General features: G+C 46.6%; 2 protein-coding genes across 6 annotated transcripts in view; one reads left to right on the top strand and one right to left on the bottom strand.

The window, feature by feature from the left end:
- The window catches only part of ESR2 (estrogen receptor 2), a 49,189-nt gene extending 45,301 nt beyond the window's left edge, over positions 1-3,888 (top strand). For 2 of the 5 annotated variants that reach the window (XM_032482161.1, XM_032482162.1), the window contains one exon: positions 256-3,564. In XM_032482161.1, the coding sequence (XP_032338052.1) occupies positions 256-759 (504 nt within the window). In that variant the 3' untranslated portion in view covers positions 760-3,564. Of the gene's footprint in view, positions 1-255; positions 3,565-3,722 lie in introns of those variants that run through there. The other 3 variants (XM_032482163.1, XR_004320741.1, XM_006177757.3) reach the window with 3 other exon arrangements.
- Positions 3,889-5,301: 1,413 nt separating this feature from the next.
- The window catches only part of SYNE2 (spectrin repeat containing nuclear envelope protein 2), a 289,020-nt gene continuing 274,747 nt past the window's right edge, over positions 5,302-19,574 (bottom strand). Inside the window, 12 exon segments of the mRNA XM_032482160.1 lie at positions 5,302-6,419; positions 6,698-6,747; positions 7,239-7,322; positions 8,068-8,259; positions 9,550-9,678; positions 10,627-10,827; positions 11,789-11,991; positions 12,842-12,956; positions 14,659-14,798; positions 15,713-15,781; positions 16,281-16,563; positions 18,485-18,679. Coding sequence (XP_032338051.1) covers positions 6,197-6,419; positions 6,698-6,747; positions 7,239-7,322; positions 8,068-8,259; positions 9,550-9,678; positions 10,627-10,827; positions 11,789-11,991; positions 12,842-12,956; positions 14,659-14,798; positions 15,713-15,781; positions 16,281-16,563; positions 18,485-18,679 — 1,884 coding nt within the window. The 3' untranslated portion in view covers positions 5,302-6,196.

Here is a 19,574-nt window from a genome sequence, read left to right as displayed (position 1 = left end):
TGGTTTCTTCTAAGGTGATCTTGAATAATTCTTAATTTTGGTATCAGTGCAGTTTTACAAAAAAAGTTGAGCAAAGCTGTATCAGAAACACTTGGCCACATACCTAGACAGCACAGCTGTCCGTATTCTGAGGTGATTTGAAATTTTTCTTAGTGACTCAGTGTTGCAGCCTCAGTGAGACTCAGTACAGGAAAGAAGCTGGACTCCAGGGAAGCAGTGTTTTTCAGAAGGTAAATTTTCTTTCTTTCTGGCCAGCTCAGAATCCTCCTCGCCGACAAACAAGGAGACGAGGCTACAGAGCAGGAAGTGGAGGCAAAGAAGGCAGCCGCGTGGAGTGACTTAATTGTATTTCTAAGAGAGACCACCAGGTTGAAAAAACAAAAACCAAAACAGAATGAGGTCCAAGCTACTGCCCCGTTAGTAAGTAGTGAGGCTTTGCAGGTTGGTTTTCATGCCAAAGTGGGTTCCAGATTGGTCCCAGGTGTCCAAGCACCTGTCTGTGCCAGCCCCGTGTGCTCGCCCACACGTGCCCACTGCTCATCCTCCACAGACACTCCTGCATGCTTCTCTGGGCGGCTTGTTCCACTGCATTTGGATTTAGCCCGCGAACAGGAGGTAACAATTTTGGTCACTTCTTCTTGGCTGAGGTCTCAGCTGGGTGCACTGGGAATACAGGTTACTCAGTCCAACCTGAGAGGCCGCCCTGGGGCAAGGCTGTCTCTTAGCCTGTGGTCTGGGCCAAGCAGGCAGTTGAGATGATATGGTCTATGGTTTAAAGGTGTTCTTCTTTTGACTATTTAGGGCCCTTTCCCCCCCTCCAGGTGAGTGTTTCGAATCTGTTCCCATTAGCTCCAGATGTGTCCCTAAGGATGAGCCCAGTGTGCAGTCAGGCTGCTGTTTTTATGGGTTTTGGGTAAACCCCTGTGTCCACTTTAAAGATTAGTCACTTCTCTTTAATAGTGCTTTCTTTTGAAAGTCGTCTTTTGTGAGGGTCTCTAACTGTCCCTCCCCACAAAGTGGTCCACAGGCAATTTAAAATTCTCCCATAGCTAAGCAAGGATTTGTGTCTTCAAGTTCAGTTTTTAAAAGGAGTTACCTAGGAGGAATAGGATCTGACAACTGTAAATGAGAATTAAATAGAGTATTGAAAAAAAACCCCACCCAAGTACATTTTATATATCATGGAAAAGTGACCCTCAGCTTTGTCTTAGACTCGTATGGCAAGATCCCTTCCCCCCATTTTGGTCTGTGAGCAATCGTTTAATACTAGAAACTTCTTTGTGGAAGATGAGTGAGATTTGAGCTAAATTCCAAAAACATGAGTGTCTAATATGGGATCATATAGACACACTTTAATAAAATAATTAACATGGACTATTCTTAATGCAGAAAACATTAGAACAGTGTTCACACAGGTTCCTGGGACCGAGCTGGCAGCCCCAAAAGACGACCGCGCAGGCTACCTCCGGAGAGCCACACTGTGAGTTTTCACACGTTCCGCCTGCATTCCCTCTGCCCTCACCACGTCCTCTGGCCTCAGGCCTGTCACGTGCTCACTGTCCACTGGGACTAAATACAAAAGATTTGACCCTAAAATAATTTTGAAGAGGTTTTTCTTCAAAAACAATGCGGTAAGAACAGAACATTGTCAGCTTAATAACATTTCTGGAGGGTCTTAACGATATTAGAAACAAACAATGCGAAGTCAGCAAAAGCTCGTTGGTGAGACAGTCTTCATCTGGATTACTTCATGGGCTAACTCAGCTAGAAGGGCAATTATTTTTTATTTCAGTTAAAAAAAATCAGTTCCCAATTCTTGGCAGACCTACGTTATATATTCAAATACATAAGCTAAGTGGAAGCAATTCCAGAATTTTCTAGCATGTGAAAACAGTTTGGTTGTTACTTAAATCTGCTAAGAAACTTGCATATATTGAGTTTTTCAAATTCAAGGGTGAACCTTCAGTTTTTAGGTCTACTTTGAAACAAAACATTTTTTAAAGTTTTTGGTGGGGGGAGGTAATGAGGTTTGTTTATTTTTAATGGAGGTACTGAGGATTGAACCCTGGACCTCATGCATGCTAGGCACACACTCTACCACTAAGCTATACGCTCCCCACTAAAACATTTTTATTTAATAAGATTTAACACATTTCCTTAAGATGCTAAAAGTCTTAAATATAATAAAGGTTATGTGAAGGTAATTATAAAAATACATTGTTTATTACCTAAAAATAACGTTTGTGAAACACTGTGTGTCAGACACAGTGATAAGTGCCTCGTACATTCACATTTAATGCTCATAATAATTGCTGTTATCCCAATTTGCTGGCTATGGAAACTAGAGAGTCTAAGTAGACTTGCTTAAGGTCACATAGGGAGTAAATGACAGAGTTGACCACAGGCAGTTCCAGTGCTGAAGGAAATCACGCAGTTTAAAAAAACTGAAGAAAAAATATTTTTAGGCTGCAGAATCCATCAAATGCCATCTGACACGCACAGCTACTCTGGTTTAAGTGGGGCTTGGCTTGTGGCACCTGCCTGTCCAATTTCCAGCACATCCCTGTAGACAAGAAGCCCAGTCTCATCTTTCATACGTGTGTCAGTTAAAGCCCAGAGGGGTATGTGGACCCGCTCAAGGTCATAAAACTACTATGGCAAAGCTTGGACCAGAACTCAGGTCTTCTGCCTGCCTGGCCAGCACTCTTCCTTCCGCAGGACTTACTTTAGGAGTCTGCTGCTCGAGCTGAGTCTCAGCTCATCAAGGAGAGTTACGGCTGCCTCCTCCTGTACCATCTGCCTTCAGTTTAGATGGGGTCTGCATGAACGTTACCGAATAGCAGCTGTGACAGGTGGGAAAAAATAGGATGAATTGTATCATTCCTCCCCTCTCATCCTGGGCTCATAAGCTCATGGGTGGTCCTTCTGTCACCTCCTCCTGGCTGTTACTGCCTTCCCCAGATGTGTTGCTGTGAAGTAGTTCCTGGATACTTACTTGTGTAACATTCTCGCACCTTTTAGGCAGTGATGCTTCCCCATGGAGTCTGGTCTACCACTGTGCAAAATACATGCATTTATTGTGTTTATAGCTCTCCAAGTTGCTGGAATTTTTGCTCCAGTGGCAGCTCTAAGATGTGCATCCCCTGCGATATTATTCTTATAACCCTTTTTGTTGCATTGGAGTTGAGGGTCTTTTTTCTTTTAATTGCAAGGGTCCTCTTCACTTGTGGGGCTAGTCAGTGCTATGTGACGGTGGGCTTCCTTTACAGGAAGGGGGTAGGTCTGCCTAGGCAAGCCCAGATCAGCTCTTGTGACTGCAGTCTGTACTGGGTGTCTAAATGCCATGACTGTTGGTCCTATAACTTTGCTATTCAGTGGTCCTGTGTACCTCAGAGCCCGCTGGCTGCCTGTAACTTGTCATTTTTGTCCGATGAATGCTTTGCATCATTAAGCAGGCTTTTAAATTTGGGCCTTTTGACAAATGAATGTTTGCTGTTGTGTGAAAGTAGATTTTGAGATCTGCTTTCTATTCTCCAGGTACTACTTTTTCTTTGCTATATGCCTTTAATGTCCATGGAACTGTTGCAGAAATAAGTTTAACGTGACATAAGCTAAATAAAGTGTTTTTTCATAATTTTGGTTTTTGTTGGGAGTATAAACTTACAGTAATTAGGTGAAGTAGTCTGTGTACCAATTCTGTTCTGAATTCTATCCCATTTTAGGTTTGCAGAGCCTTTTAAGAATTTGATGAAAACCACAGACACCTTTCCTGGAACAAGGTACATAAACAAAATGCTTACATACAAGTGCAAGAGTTAAGAATCTCTGACAAACTGTTGATGACTTTTTAATCAGCAGCAATTTAATCTTTAGTCAGCTAGCCTCGTATTTGTGATTTATGACCGTAGGCACTGTGTGCTCAAAATACAATTGCAGCTCACACATAAAAAAGTCCTGGGATGCGGCTCGTCAGTTTTGTGGGTAGATTTTCTGTCATTACCTCATCTGAGTCAATTAGTATTATACCCTATTAGGGATGGAGAGAAAAGTATTTGATTCATACTGAAGTTAACTTAGTGCCAAGAGTCATTTGAAAATTTCTTTTGCAAGTAGGGAATGGAAGATGCAAAGCCTCTTGAAGGTGTGAAACACAGATCACATCTCATAACAAGAGCTAGGGAATACACTGAGCTTTGAGTGGGGGAAGGCTTCCCCTGGGGTAGAAGCCTGGAGTACAGACTCGAGACGCAAAGGCTTTTATCCTGAGAACTGATGAGCATTGTCAGACTTAAAAATGCAAACAGCACTTTCCTTTCTTTGCATCTTGGGCTTGCCCCCAGAGTCCCTCCTTATGGACAGAAAAGGTCTCTAGGACAGTCACCTCCTTTGGGCTGGAAGGAAGGGAAGGAGGTAGAGATTCTGCCTTTTGCCTCTGGTGAAGCTGGAGCAAGGACTTTCTAACCAACCAACTCAAGGGCTTAAAGTGTGGGCAACACTGTTACTTAAATTTCCCTTCAGGATTATTGTAGTCCATGAAAAGTGATGAATTACTTTAGAATTAAAAGACTGAAGTCGCACGGTAAAAAAAGAACCTTTGCCTCCATATCCCTTCCAATGATTTGGTAAAGAGAAGACAGATGACAGGGTCTCTTCATTCAGTAAAGCTGCTGGTGAACTGCACATGTCCCAGGTGTCTGACCACAGAAGGGCCACAGGCGCTGACGTCTGAGCTGCACCTCCTGACAAGCTTCCTTGACGTCCCCCAGGTTTGCACTTTGTGGAGGAGAGAGGGACCGAGGTTGCTCTGAGACCATGGTGTCTCCCAAGTGTCAAGAGATGCAGGTTAGAAGCAGGTAACCAAGGAAGTGGATCAGTAACTTCTAATCACACTCTTTGTTTAGGTGGGGAACAGTGGTGCTGGAATTGTGCGGAAGGTGGATGGCTTTGTCTGTAGCGTTTGTTAAATAGAATGTGTTAGTTCGCTCTGGAGAGAGAGCTGGCAATAGAAAAATCTGGGTGAAATGGTCCTTCCTTTCATGGCCACGTTCTACACTGTGTTGGCCTCAGCGCCCCCTACAGCACTGGAGGCTCCCACACAGGGTAATCTCCACCTATACGGGTTGTGGGTTTCTAGACCTCGTAAGTTATTCTGTACAAAGTTAAATAAGTAGACTATAAAGCTTAGCTCAAAATTAGTAAAACCCATGAATCCCCCAGATATTTGAAAAATAATTTTTGCTCTATGGAAGGTTATATATAACATTTAACTGCTTTGTAATATAATCCAGTATGACAAAAGTATGGCATTTTTGTCTTGTTTTAATGAGAAATAGCTGAGTTGTACATACCACAAACAGCTTAAGGTTTCTGTACCAACCCCCACCCCGTGGCCAGTTAAACAAACCTGAAGCATCATTTTAAATGTGAAAAGTCTTACAAAATTAACTTACAAAAATGTCACTACCAAGTATGTAGTTTGGCATTTACTGTACATTAGTCAAAAGCTCAAGCTAAAATCTGATTTTTTTAAAAAAATCAAAGTTTACATTATTCATACAGATTCTGGATTGTTAAAAAAATATGCACAAATAACCACATCCATGCAATATAATTTCTTTAAAAATTTTAAAGCAATATAAAAGAGCAGACCTACCTACGTACTGAACAGAACATTTTGGTTTTATAACCTATAGCTCAAGATTGCTGGCTGATTGGAGTAAAATTAATTCTAAACATTTTAAACATGATTGTTTCAGTCAGCCAAGGGTACATGTGAGTTTCTGAACCATTTCTAAGGCAGAATCTGCTTGTTTGTTTCCATAATATATGTGACGAACACTCTGTTGTTCATTGATCATATTTTGCTACACTTTAATAATGTGGTTTTCCAAATCAGAATTTACAAAGTGCCTGGCTCTTTAGGAAACTGCAGTTTCCAGAGATCATGAAACCAATCAGCTAGCTTTGCCAAACTGCCCGTGGTAACTACCGCCCGGGTTCCCTACCCCGGGGAAGATCATTTGAAAGCTGCCCTGGGTCCCGAAAGACCTCTCTCTGGTCAAGCCCGGAAGGAAGGTGTCCACAGCAGGTATGTCCCTGGACCAACACTCAGAGTCACTCACAGGTTGGCCTGGGGCCGTGTGTCCGACCCCGTGTAAACAGGTGGTGGTACGGCGCTGCAGGCCAGGCCGAGCCTTTATGTGGGGGGTGGCCCGTTGGTGTACCTCAGCATGGGGTAGAAGGACCTCGCAAAGTTGTTGGCCTGAGTACAGCTGTAGTCCTCTTCGGAGGAGGGCAGCAGGCAGGCCAGGAGCAGCAGCAGGAGGAGCAGCAGCTGGAGGGGCAGCGCCGCCCTGATCACCCGCGAGAGGAAGGAGCGCTGGGGCCGTGAGCTGCCGGGGCCAGCGGGGCCGGGCACCCTGCCAACAGAGGAGGTGGAGAGCTGCTCAGGAGGGTCCAGAGGCAAAACCCGCCCACGTCACCTGACCCCTGCGTATGTCAAGACAGACATCTAGGACCTGAGATTAAAACAGGGCCAACAGCTGGGGTTCAGTTTTGGAAGAGAAGCCCAACCCCTTCCAAATGGAAGAAAACCAGAAAACCAGTTTTTACAAAGACCTTGACACTGGCATTGGCAAGACGGCTGTGGTGAGCATGTGACAAGGGGACCGCACTGCTGCCACTGGAGTACCCTTACCTGCTATCTGTCCTGTCCTTGTCTTTTGTAATTCTCTCTGCTCCCAACTGCTGGATAAAAATAAGCCAGTTAGTAAACTAAAGATAGTTTAGCCCCGTCAATGATGACATGTTCTTCCTTCTTAAATTACACACCTTTGCTTAGGTTGTCTTCCTGCCAAGCTTTTGAGACTAGAGTAATACATTTGAGACTAAACTCTCTGAGGTCAGAAATAACTGGGTTAAAATAATGAGTGTCATACTCCAGCCCGCCGACCTGTTGATGGAGCGACGAGGAAGCCCCTTCAGCAACGCTGGGAGGGCTCCCAGCTTCCACAACCACCACGATCCGAAAGGAAAGTACTGAGCAGAAGACAGCTGTGGAATCAGCTCTTTAAAAGTATTTTAATGTTTCTTTGGAGTGAGCCCCTCCACTGAACAGCAGGCTGAAGCAGATCTGGGCTATTATGAAATACCGCATGGGGCCCTGGAGGCCCAGGTTCCGTCATCGCAGCAACTGTGAAATCCCCAGTGCGGCTCTCCGGGCAGAGAGGGGCTCTCACCTTGGCTTGGGGAGCTGGCGCAGATGCGGCTAGAGGCTGTCCAGCATCTACCTCGTCCAAGCTGGGCAGAGATGAGTCTGGGTTCTGAAATCCAAACCCCAAGAGTTCAGTTCGGGGAAAGAGAAGGCTCTGAGTGGTCTCAAGAGCACAACAAATGTGCGTCCTGCAGGCTCTTCGTTGCATCGCTCATTCCTCCCTGACTCTGATCTTTCTTGAAGTAGGGGCTTCTAGTACTCTCACTCCCCCTCTAACAGGGCCTCCCTCAAACAAGGGGAGGCCAGCCACCTGCATTAAAAACCCGTAGCACACGTTGTGGGGACGGCCTGACAGTGAGCTCTCTGGGGTACTGAGTAATCACGTGGCCCTACAGTCCAGGCCGCACAGGAGGAAATATCCAGAGTGGGGGGAAGGCCTGCCCTACACCTGGAGAGGCTGTGCTTTGGACGGTCCATTTGTTCTGAGTCGGATCATTTTAGAGGAGAAAGCAGGCAAATGAGCGTGATCAGGAGAGTGACCAGGATGGTGAGGGGATTAGAAACTGTCATGGGAGAAAAGTGAAGGCATGAAGGCAGAAACGCAGAGGGGCCCGGCTTGTTTTCCATAACCCCAGCCACACTGATGGGTGCTACTGTTATCTCCCTCTTAACAAATGACAGAAAGACTTCCAAGACCTTTGGTGACTTGTTAAGGCCACACAGCTAGAAAGGAGCATGCCCACTCTGACTACTGCCACATGCCCACGGCCTCCCCAACAGCAAGCCTGCAGCACTGCTTTCCCATTTGAATCTAATAGGACATCTTTGTATTTCAAAGTCACCAAGGGACTCACCTGGGTTTGCTGCAGGAACAGTAAGTCTTGAGACACTTGCTCAAGTAACTGTTTGAGTTTCTTCTCAATAACATGTACCTTCTCTTTAGCCTCAATGTAGTCTTCTCCATGCCCCCTGATGAGGAGGCTGTTGGAAATGTCTTGTAAGGACTTTACTTGAGGTTGACGTTCCACTAGCTCCTTTTCCAGTTGCTTAAAAAAAAAAAAAAACCTGTGTGAAACAGCTGTTTATCAAAAGGGAAGCTACTGTGGCTGGAAGAAGCTTTCTCAGTGCTGGGAAAGTTCCAGGATGAATGATGGGTGGTCCTCAATCCAGAACCGCCTTCCTCTCCTATCTGCCTGTCTGCCTTCAAGCCTGGCATCATGCAGAAAGCAAAGGGGTCACACCTGACCTCCTCATTCTAGAAACAACTGTGATGCTGGAGGAATTAGAGGAAAGTAGTTGACGGGTTGGTGTGGGAAGACTAGGCCCTCATCCACTATGGCAGGAAGTTGATGGAACATCTAAGTGGGTACACTGAGGAAGCGCAGCTTAAGCATATTATTCGGAAATACAGAGGCATCAGGTGAGTCCGCTTGCAGTGTCCTGCTTGATGTCTAATGCAGTAGCCACTAGATAACACATGGCTACGTATATCAATTAAAAGTTCAGGGTCAGTCGCAACAGCCACAATTCAAGTGCTCCACTGCTAACGTAGCGAGTAGCTGTCACATCGGATGGCGCAGATAGGGAACATTTCCATCACTGCAGAAAGTTCTATTGGACAGAGTGGCTCTGGACAGTGGGGCTAGGAGTGAGTGGGCAACAGCTCAGTGGTGGAGCTCATGCTTAGCATGCCCGACATCCTGGGGTCACGCTCCACTACCTCCATTAAAAAAAAAAACCCAGAGTAAATGGACAATGGGGCTTTACAAGATTTTAGTACAAAAGTATATTTTTTAAATAGTGACCAGCACTTTGATTAAGTGTTAGCTATTTAAATTAAACCACATTCAAATATATGGATAAAAATGTCACTTTAAGTGCAAGTGAGAAAACATGGCTCTCTCTTGGTTTGGTGGTGAAATAAATACTTGAAAACACAACTGCCCTCCAAGAGGCAAGACTGTGCTACGTGGATACAGAAAAATCATGCAGCTCATCACAGCTGCGGGGCCGCTGAGCACCATGTTGCCCCCCACGTGAGCCATATTCATGAGGGAAAAGTACTGCAAACAGCCTTAAGTTTCTCAGAATCCTGCTAAACACCTGCTCCCCCAGTTTCTGAGAGTCCTGAAGCCTTCCTGCTCTGGACCATGGCTCTTGGTCCCTGCTCTCATCCCGCTTCAGAACAACGAAGGGATGCTCCATAGACACCAACTGGAACACGAGGCCAGAACACCATGAGGGTGTTGGTCCCAGAAATGCCAGGCGAGGTCACCTAACTCCTGACCTCCCGAAGAGGCCAGTGGGAGTGCAGGACAATGGAGGACAAAACTTACCATCAGCTCTTCCTGATACGCCAGGAGAACCTGGGGATCTGCTTCTGGGTCAGCGACATGAGCCTCCTGTCGCCGGTTCTCGGCGCTCGCTAACCACAGCAGCAAGTTTTGACTCAGCTGGTGGAAGTCCTTAAAAACAACAGACTGTCATGGCTTTGCCCTTTCTTAGACTACAAAGGCGGGTGTGCTGGGAAGTGGCTTGCTGTTTCTAACCCATCATCATCATCTGCTCTTCTCGTCTTTAGCCAGTGAGTAAAAGGGCTAGATTTAAACTAAATGCCAGGGACCCCCAGGGAAAGCAGAGGTGGGCACGCTTGCCACGGTCCCAGGAGGCATGGTGAATTGTGCAAAGTGAAAAGTGCTGACAGAAAGGTGGGGCTCAGAATGCCACACCTGGTATTACATAGGAAGGCCACACAAATTCCTCAACAAATCTGCTGGATTCACTGTTCAAGGGAGACACCCCAATAGGACAGGCTGTGGCCCAGGGACAGGGCTGCATGTGGGCTCATGTTCTCTATGATGGGGTCAGAGCTAAGTGGGCTGAGCATTTACTATGTGTCAGGTACTAGATTAAGGTTATATGCATGTAGTCCTAAAAAGAACCCTGTGCGGGAGGCACTAGTATTCCCATTTCTCAGATGAGAAAACTGAGGTCTAGAAGGTTCAGTGATTTGCACACAGTCACACTAAAGCTACAGAGCTGGTTAAACTGCTCCTTGTTCCAGGGCCAGGTCTCTTAATCACTCTACTATCCAGTCTTCCTGACAAAGGACAGACATGCAGCAAGGTTGGTGTGACATTACTGGAACCCTTGTTGGAATCCTTAGACCATGGGTGGGTCTGGGCAACAGACTGGGAAACGCAGGGCAAGTATCAGGTCCCTGAGACAGCAGGTGGGCCTCTTTGGAAACAAACGGTAAAGCACATGCTTCCTAACACAAGCCATATTTGTCTGCTCCAGAGCAGCCTGACGATGATATAAATATCTGCTTCCCCCACCCACGCGGGCCTGGCTCTGCCCGGGACTGGGCCTTGGGTGCCGGCTGGGGATGGCTGGGTGCTGAGTCAGCGTACCTGGCACTGCATGAGTGACTGCCGCAAGCCTGCTCTCCAGCTCTCCACAGCACCCTGGGCTGCGTCCCAGCGCAGGCTCAGCTGGCCGACTCTGTCTTGGAGCTCTTTGGAGTCGGTGCTCTCGGTCTGCAGAAATTCCTTGCTGCTCACGTTGACAGAGACCAATAATGCCTTGTAGGTGTCAAAGGCTTTTACTATCTCCTACCACAGAGGGAAAAGCTTGGGTCAGGCACTTGGAAATTAGTGACACAGGATTCATTTTGAACCTCGGTGGGGAACGGATCTTCCAAACACTTCTCCAAGCCGTGGCCCCAGATACAAGGGCAACGTCGCCTGTGACTGGCTGAGAAGCATCAGGTGGGGGAGCTGCCTTACAAGGTCACAGCTTGGCGGCCAGCAGACCAGGCTGAGAGCAGAGGCCTGTCTCCTGGTGAACCAGCTGCACCGGAGGCGTGAACAGACCCTGCTGACCCCTGGTCGACTTACCGTGTCTGGATCAGGTTAAAAAGCCTCGCAGGTAAGGCCCATGTGGCTACCCTGCATGTCCCCTTACGCATCACAGAAGTATCATTCCTTAGAATGAATGGTAACCCCTGACATGCACACAGTAAAACAACAGCACAAACGTGAAGACTGCCTGGGTACCACAGAACCCCTGCCCTGGGTCCTCTTAGGAGCCCAGCTCATGTTCAGAGCACCCCCAAAGTGCAGGGCTCACACTGGACACCCCTCCCTGCGCCCAGTGGGGCAAGGACTGTGTGGGTGACAGACCCTCACTGCGTAGCAGAGTAACCAGATCAGGTCGCAGAATCCTCACAGGTAAGCTGGTCCTCCTCCCCAGCCTCAACACTTCCCCCCAAGTCTTGGCTGCACATAGTTTGGAAGGGAGTGTTACACCTGGTTACGGCCACTCATGCCCCAGGGATGCCTCTGAAGTCAGATCAGAGTCACACCTCCCCAGCACTGCTCTGGGCTTTGGGGTCACCTGTGGGTGCTCCTCAGGGTGGAGTAACAAGTCTGCACTGGGGTCCCTGCCAGTCACAGAAGTGAAGCGGGAGGGACTGCCCACCACCACACACGACGTGCTACAGGCCTCCCTGACGCGCCGCCTGCATCAGCACGCGCGTTCTGAATCCCTCTGCCCCTCCACGCTCTCACTCACCTTCAGCCTCTTCACCCGCAGTTCCAGCTCCTGCACATCAGAGGGAGGCTTGGCCAGCTTTAACGTCTCTAGCTCCGCTTGGGTTTTTTCCAGCCAGGTGGTGACGTCGCTGATATCAGAGTTCAGCTGCTGCAGGCTTTGTTTTAGTCTGAGTTTACTGTGAAGTTCCTGAGCTTGGATCAGCTCCCATCTGTCAAAGGCACCTGGAACAAAAAGCCACCAATAAAAAGAAGCAATAACGTAAACAGATTTCTCTGCTTCCAACTAATTTGGGGTCACTGTGACAAAACCTGTAAGGGCTGCTCCTTGCAGGAGGTGTGGGGGTTATCACTTCCCCCGAGTATGGAGCTGCACACTTCCCTCGCTCCGGCTCAAGGCCTGGGCCGCCATCCCCACGAAGGCGGGAAGGAGGTGGGGGGCGCTGGGGTCCCACGTTCAGCGCTCCCGTGCACGCCATTTGTGAGGCACGTTCTCCGGTCATGAACGGTCAGGTCAAGGCTATGAGCTTGGCTCTAGACTCAGCTGAGTCATTACTTTCATGGTCTCATGAGGAGGCACCTGACAACTCTGATCATCATCTTTGTGTCTGAACTTTACATACAAGTGAAGTCATGCCGGTGAAAACATCACACGAGGGTCCTTTTGTCAATAAATAGCTTCAAAGGTAAAGTGAACAGCCTAGGAATCTGTTCATAAGTACAAGTCAGCTGGTTCTAAAATAACACTGGCTGCTGCAGGCCAAGTTTACGAATTATATAGTTGGTCAATTCCTAATTAATTTTCTGTCGAGCAATGACTTAAAGCAGATATCCAACCAAGGGGAGGGCACAGCTCAAGTGGTAGAGCACATGCTTAGCACACACAAGGTCTTGGGTTCAATCCCCAGTACCTTCTCTAAAAATATTTATAAGTAAATCTAATTACCTTCCCACACCAAAAAAAAACAAAACAAACAAACAAAAAAAAAACCAAAAAAAACCCCTAATAAAGTAAATATCCAACCAACCCCAAATACAGTCTCTACATCTTAACAACCACCTGATTTAACTGTACCTGACTGCTGCCCGGTGAGAGCGGCCAGGCCCTCGTCTTCTTGCTGGGGGCTGCCGTTCAGGACTCGTGGGTCTTCCTTGTCCCCATCAGCGCCTGGAGATAACAGCAGCTTTACCTAGAATGAGACAATTTTTATGTTACCATCTATACATGTTAAAGGCGGTCTGAAGAATGTCCTGCTTCATATTAACAGGTAAGAAATGATGATATGGGTGCCCTTTCCTTCGAAGGGCAACTTGCTGGGAATACAGAGGCACTTTGGTGGATGGCTGGCAGCAAAGCTGATGGTAGAAATAAAGCCTCAGCCAAGCCTCAGGGAGGGGAAGCAGGTGAGATGTCAACACTGGGGATAAAAGGCCTGATTTGATTTGAGGCTTCCTAACGCCCCTCAGACGAACTATGCAAAGAGCATCGTTAAGCTTACCAGACTGTTACTGTGTTAGCTCTTCTACATGTGCACAGTGTTTTACAAAATTTTAGTCATCCCTCCCAGTCACTCTGTGACCGGCATTATCGTCACCGGGAATCAGAAACACACAGAGGACAAATCCGCCTCCCAGGGTCATTCATCATCGAGCGTTTATCTTTCACTGCACATACTGACGCTTCTGTTATCATAGAGCTGGCTGGGCTGTTGTCTCAGGCCTTTCCAAAAATAAATGCATCCGTTTTTTAGAAAAGCTGTGCTTTTCTATGGATTGTGTCCATATGGCCTATTTGTGTGGAATGAAAAAAAAACCAAAACCCTTCAGATTTGTGGCTGCAGACACACACAAAAAAGGCTGAGCTTTTGAAAGTGGCCAGGCGAGGAGCACAGGCACAGTCATCGGGAAAGGCCAAACCACACGGCCCTGGGTGCAAAACAAAGGTGAGGTGCGGGGGTCTCTGTCCCCGGGACTGCCAGGTCTTATTCCCCACCACAGAGGGGCAGATGAAAAATGACACTGCTCGCTGAGCAGGAGGAAGAGGTTCTGAGTTGGGCACAGACAACCCATTATCAAATGACTACACCAGCGGACTCTTCTCCAACTATCTGGCAATATGCACCCCTACACAAAGAGGGCACTCTGAGGACTGATCTAGTGACGCTTACATGGCTTTTGGTTTCTCTAAGAGATGACACCAAAAATGTACAAAACATTTTAATTTCAACTTGCTCGTCACTAGTTCTCTGTACTGAGAATGATCTGGGGCCAACATGAAATCCTAGGCTGGCTGGCAGTAATAATAATGGTGACCACTTCTGAGGGCCTTCTTTATACCTTCATACACATTAAACCTAACAACAATTATGTAAGACGTGTTTATCCTCAGGTGTGGAAGGCTTATAGAGGCAAGGTAAAGTGTTTACAGCCTTAGAACAATTGATTGTTAGGGCTGGGAACCAAACCCAGGTCTACCACAGCACATTGTGAAATCTTTCTGAATATGAAGTCACAATTTTTTTAATAGGATGTGTAGTCAAGATAAATATAACAATAATAAGGTTTGGGAGCTCAGGAGCAGCTCAGGAAAGCCAGCACTTTGCATCTCCACTATTTGCAGGGATGACTGACTCAACAGTAATAATCACGGTCATACCATGTCAACACTCAAAGATGGTGTTTAGCCAGACACTTATCTCTAAGTCTAGTCAGTTTTGCCAGAGTTCTAATGAAGTATGGACAGTTCAGCAGAGATGCCCTCACCATGGGAAAATCAACTCAAAAATATGCCTGGGGAGTCAGCACACACAGCATACACCCAAATCTCTCTTTAAAAATTTTTAACTATTACTCATGCACTTGGGTTATACTCCCAGTGGAGGCAACACTTACATAGGCTGGTTTATAAGGGGTGCTGGAATCAGGGGCACTGGGCTGTACGTTCCTATCACCTCCCATTTGCTTGTAATGACGCTTGGGGCAGGAAGGGCTGTCAGGAACATGCCACGAGTGGCCTTCAGAAATGGATTTACCTGAAACAAATAAATAGCAAGTGACAGTCCATCCTTTCCAACCAAAGGATTCGTATTTAGTTACACAAAAAAGGTCATGGGTAACATGGCATCAGGTTACAGTATAACATGAATTCTGCAGCTTTCCTTGCAAAGCATGCATGTTTGCAAAATGTCAGTATGTCCCAGAAGGGAATGAAATGAGACTCATGCAACTGAGCGACACTGGGCCTTCACTAGATGGGTTCACTATGGAGCACAACAAACAGATGATCTGCTGTGGGTGAGTGGCCTTTTGGAGCTGGGGTCTCTGTGGTGGGAGCACTGGCAGTGTGGCCAGGTCCGTGGGCCAAGGGGACTGAAGGCCTCTCAGGAACGATGGGAAGAATGAACATGAGGATGGACTTGGGGACCAAAGGGCTGCTTGTGGCGCCACCTCACCACTGTAGGTGGGCCTCGGGTAGGGAATAAAGGTCGGAGCTGCAAGTCAAGGAAAGGAAGGTGTCTTCTCCTGCGGCAAAGGCAACAGCACGCGCCCCCCCGCCCCACCTCCCCACTCTGTTCCCAGGAAATCACCGTAAGCAAGGTAACAGTTCCAAACCAAGCCACCATGAAGAAAGCTTGGCTCATGCCAAAGGACTTGAGTTAGATGGAGGGACAATATAAATACAAAAAGGCACCGTGAAAAATTCCCTTCTGCACAGGCCTGGGGTCGGGGTGGGGGATGGCGTGGGGACTGCTCTGGTCTGGGCGGGTTTTGTATGGAGCACGCAGCTACGTGTGAGTACGGCAGTGCGAATACACCATGACACGAGGACCAAGGCGCATGGTGTGCACAGAGGCAGGGTCAGACATGACGCGGGAGCGAGGTTTAGGATGCGGTGTGCGCCACAGGGGGCTGCCATGTTGAGACACATGCACGGGCAGGGGCCTACCAGAAGACGCTTTCAAAGTTTTTGTGGTCATTTTAAGATAGGCCTCAGGATTTTCGGGGATTTCTACATCTGAAAAAGAACAATGTCATTTTCCTTGCTGCAGGCGTCTGTAGATGAATGCCCAAGTATTAAAACAATAGAAACATTGTCACCAGGGAGGAGAAACGTAACTACCCTTTATCTGTTTCATGAAAAACCTTTAAAAAGCCAGGATTTTCTTCAGCCAACTCCTGACTGACTGAAGCCGTGGTGGGGGAGGGCAAGTGCACAGACAGAACAGAGGAAATCTATGGATGTTTCATCTGAAAAACTTGACTGAGAAGTTCACCAATGAGCTCCCATATATCCAGAGCCATCAGTGAAGAGCCTTCACGACCCAGCATGAGTTTCTTCTCTCTCTCCCTCTCATTCCCCCAGGGATGGCAGTGAGCTGACCTGCAGGTAGGTCAAAGGTGGGAGGACAGAACACGGGAAGCCACACGAAGTCTGGGTCAGCTGGGCGCTGGACTTCGATCCCGAGCTGGCCGTGTGGCTCAGGGGCTGGGAACTTAGCCGGACGGGTCCGTACCTGACAGAGCACTGTAGAACGGGCCCTCCTCGTCGTCTTCGTGAGAGGACGAGCCCCCCACATCACCTGTGTGATCCCACTCCAGTGGGATGGAGTCCACGCTGACGGGGGTCTCACAGCCAGAGCGCTCGGGCCCTGGTGCTGGGGGCACCAGGTGACAAAGGGACTGAGGGGATGAGGGCTCCTCGCTCTCTCTCCTTTTACGCCAGGAGTCATCCTGGATCTCTCTGGGGTCTTCCATGTCCGTTTCATTCTCAGAGGCCTCCTTTTCATCTTCCAAACCCTGGAGCGGGAGTGTCCAGTTCTCAGAATTACCCAAATCATGGCCTACTGCAATTATGAAGAGCATTAGAAGTCTGCCCCGCCAGCCACCACCAGCGTTTCTGAGGAAGCTCTGAACAGAATGAGGTTCCCCGGCCTTGTGTGTGGCTGTTCCTCTTTAGGCTATCACGTGTGGGGCCTACAACCTGTAGCTTCCAAAACTCTACCGTCTTTCCTAGGAAACCCCGAAATTTGAAATCTAAGTTAAATATCTTTATATAGAAGATAAGGAAATGGGGGACAAAGTTTCATTGTCGGTTAATGGCAGGTTCATCCAAGAGTCAGAAAATAGGAAAAAAAAAAAGTTTTAAAGGCCATTAGAGTGTTCTAGATGAAATTCACAACTTCAAAGACCAGGTTCTTTCTTCCTTTTCCCTAATCTTATTGTTTAGAATATAGAATCTTACTCTGTGTTACAATGATTCTAAGAAAGATGACTGTAAAAGGCTATATTTTAAAGTTGAGTGGGGAGGGTACAGCTCAGTGGTAGAGTGCATGCTTGGCATGCATGAGGTCTGGGGTTCAATCCCCAGTACCTCCGCTGAGAAAAATAAAGTAAAATAAAATTGAGGGACTTGTAGGGTAATTTTTGAGGCTAGCTCTGATGCAGAAATTATGTTTCAAGTTGGCCCACTGGAGACACAAAAATAGAAAAGGTGGCCAGTCGTGTTGGTCAGCGGTCACCAGGGAAGTTTCTGGCACACAAAGGCAGTGAGCTGTGAATAATGGCCTTGCCTCCACCTGTGCTTCCCAAAGGCCCCTTTGTGCAGGGGAAACATAGCTGCTTTTGAAAGCTGGTGCTTGTGGAGCGTCAGGTGAGAAAAAAGCACCAGAAAGGCACAAATACTAAGAGAGAAGAAAAGGCCAATACATCCCAAAGTTACTACTGGAAGCAAAACCAGACCAGTTATGAACATGTCCCAGGGGTGCTGACACGTGCCAGAGAAGCCCTGTGCTGAGGAATCCGTGGGAAGCAGGAAAGAGGAGCAAGAACTTTCAGAAGGGCCATCCTTTCCATTAGAAATGGTGGCTTCTAAGTAATTATTGGCTCTATATTAGTAAGAGTAGAAAGAACATTTTCAACTCAGCTTTTTAAAGCAGACTCACAAGGAACAAATGAGTGGTTACCAGTGGGGAGAGGGAAGTAGGGAGGGGTAACAGAGGGGTAGACGAGTAAGAGTTACAGACTACTGGGTATCCAATAAGCTATGAGGATCTACTGTACAACACAGGGTATAGGCCAATATTTTATAATACCTATAAATGGAGTATAACCTTTAAAAGTTGTGAATTACTATATTGTACACCTGTAACTTACAAAATACTGTAAAGCAACTATACTTAAAAGAAAACCCCCAAACCCCGAAACATTGCTTTTTTTTAACCATAAAAGAAATCACTGTTAACCATTATACAGTAAGTTTTCCAATTTGTTAAAAATGGAGTGAGTGGGGGTGGTGGTATAGCTCAAGGGGTAGAGCACATGCTTAGCATGCATGAGGTCCTAGGTTCAATCCCCAGTACCTCCATTAAATAAATAAACAAGTAAACCTACCTACCTCCCCCAACAAAACAAAAAAGAACTAAAAATAAATAAATAAATAATTTTAAAAATGGAAAAAAAAAAAAAAAAGAGTCAAACATCTACTTCAGTGGGGTTGGGGGTGCTGGGGAGGAAGGCGTAGCTTAGTGGTAGAGCACGTGCTTAGCGTGCACAAGGTCCAGGGTTCAGTCCCTAGTACCTCCAGTAAAATAAATACATAAATAAATAAACCTTATTACCTCCCGTCAACAATAAAAAATTAAAAAAGAAAAACCCTAAAAAACAAAACCCATCAACTTCAGGTGGCCCAGAAGCCCTGCGTGGGGGATGGTCCCCTTACCGGCGTGTGGGAGGTGAGCCTCCGGTGGAATCGGGAGACCCTGCCAAACACCTCCTGGCAGTAGCGGTGCAGCTCCTCCAGCTCATCCTCGATCAGCACAGCATCCAGGGGCTCGCTCTTCTGAATGAGCTGCTCCCCAAAAACGATGAGCTGATCAATCTTGTTGGTATTTAACGTAATTTCCTGCTGGAAACCCTATTTAGAATATGAGAAGGAAAGGATTTCAAACTCTAGCTTCATCAATTTTTAACTAAGTGACATAAGATTTAATAATCTAAAACAATCATACAATCCCCCCTCCCAGGCACTGACTTTTCCAATTAAAATAATTCTAAAATATAATTCAAAATGACACATGCACCCCAATGTTCACAGTAGCACTATTTACGATAGCCAAGACATGGAAACAACCTAAATGTCCATCGACAGATGACTGCATAAAAAAGATATGGGATATTTACACAATGGAATACTACTCAGCCATAAAAAAGAGTAAAATAATGACATTTGCAGCAACATGAATGGACCTGGAGATCATCATTCTAAGTGAAGTAAGCTAGAAAGAAAGAAAAATACCATATGATATTGCTTATATGTGGAATCTAAAAAAAGGGGACACAAATGAACTTATCTACAAAGCAGAAATACACTCACAGACATACAAAACCACCTTATGGTTACCAGGGTAAATGGGAGTGGGAAGGGATTAATCAGGAGTTTGATATTTGCACCACTTGGTAAGTGATGGAAATGTTAGCTATCTTGATTGTGGGGGTGGTTTCATGGGTGTATACATCAATCAAAATTCATCAAATTGTACATCTGAAATATGTGTAGTTTACTGCACAGGAATTATACCACAATAAAGGTGTTAAAAATAAAATAAAACAATTCTAAGAGTTAGATACGAATGGACATTTCCTATTACTGGATGTGAGGGTCAGGTCTCGTCTTAACGACACCTGGTGGAAACAGAAAATTTCCTATCATCAGTCTCCAACGGGCATTTATTGCTGCTGACATAGTAATAATGCCTTCTGGTACCATTACATCAGGGAAGGTAAATTCCCATTTCTCAGCCCCTTATAAA

The sequence above is a fragment of the Camelus ferus genome, chromosome 6, assembly GCF_009834535.1.
Source record: "Camelus ferus isolate YT-003-E chromosome 6, BCGSAC_Cfer_1.0, whole genome shotgun sequence".
Lineage (NCBI taxonomy): Eukaryota > Metazoa > Chordata > Mammalia > Artiodactyla > Camelidae > Camelus > Camelus ferus.
Note: the sequence above shows the minus strand (reverse complement) of the source record. Positions and strands in the feature narration are given on the sequence as shown.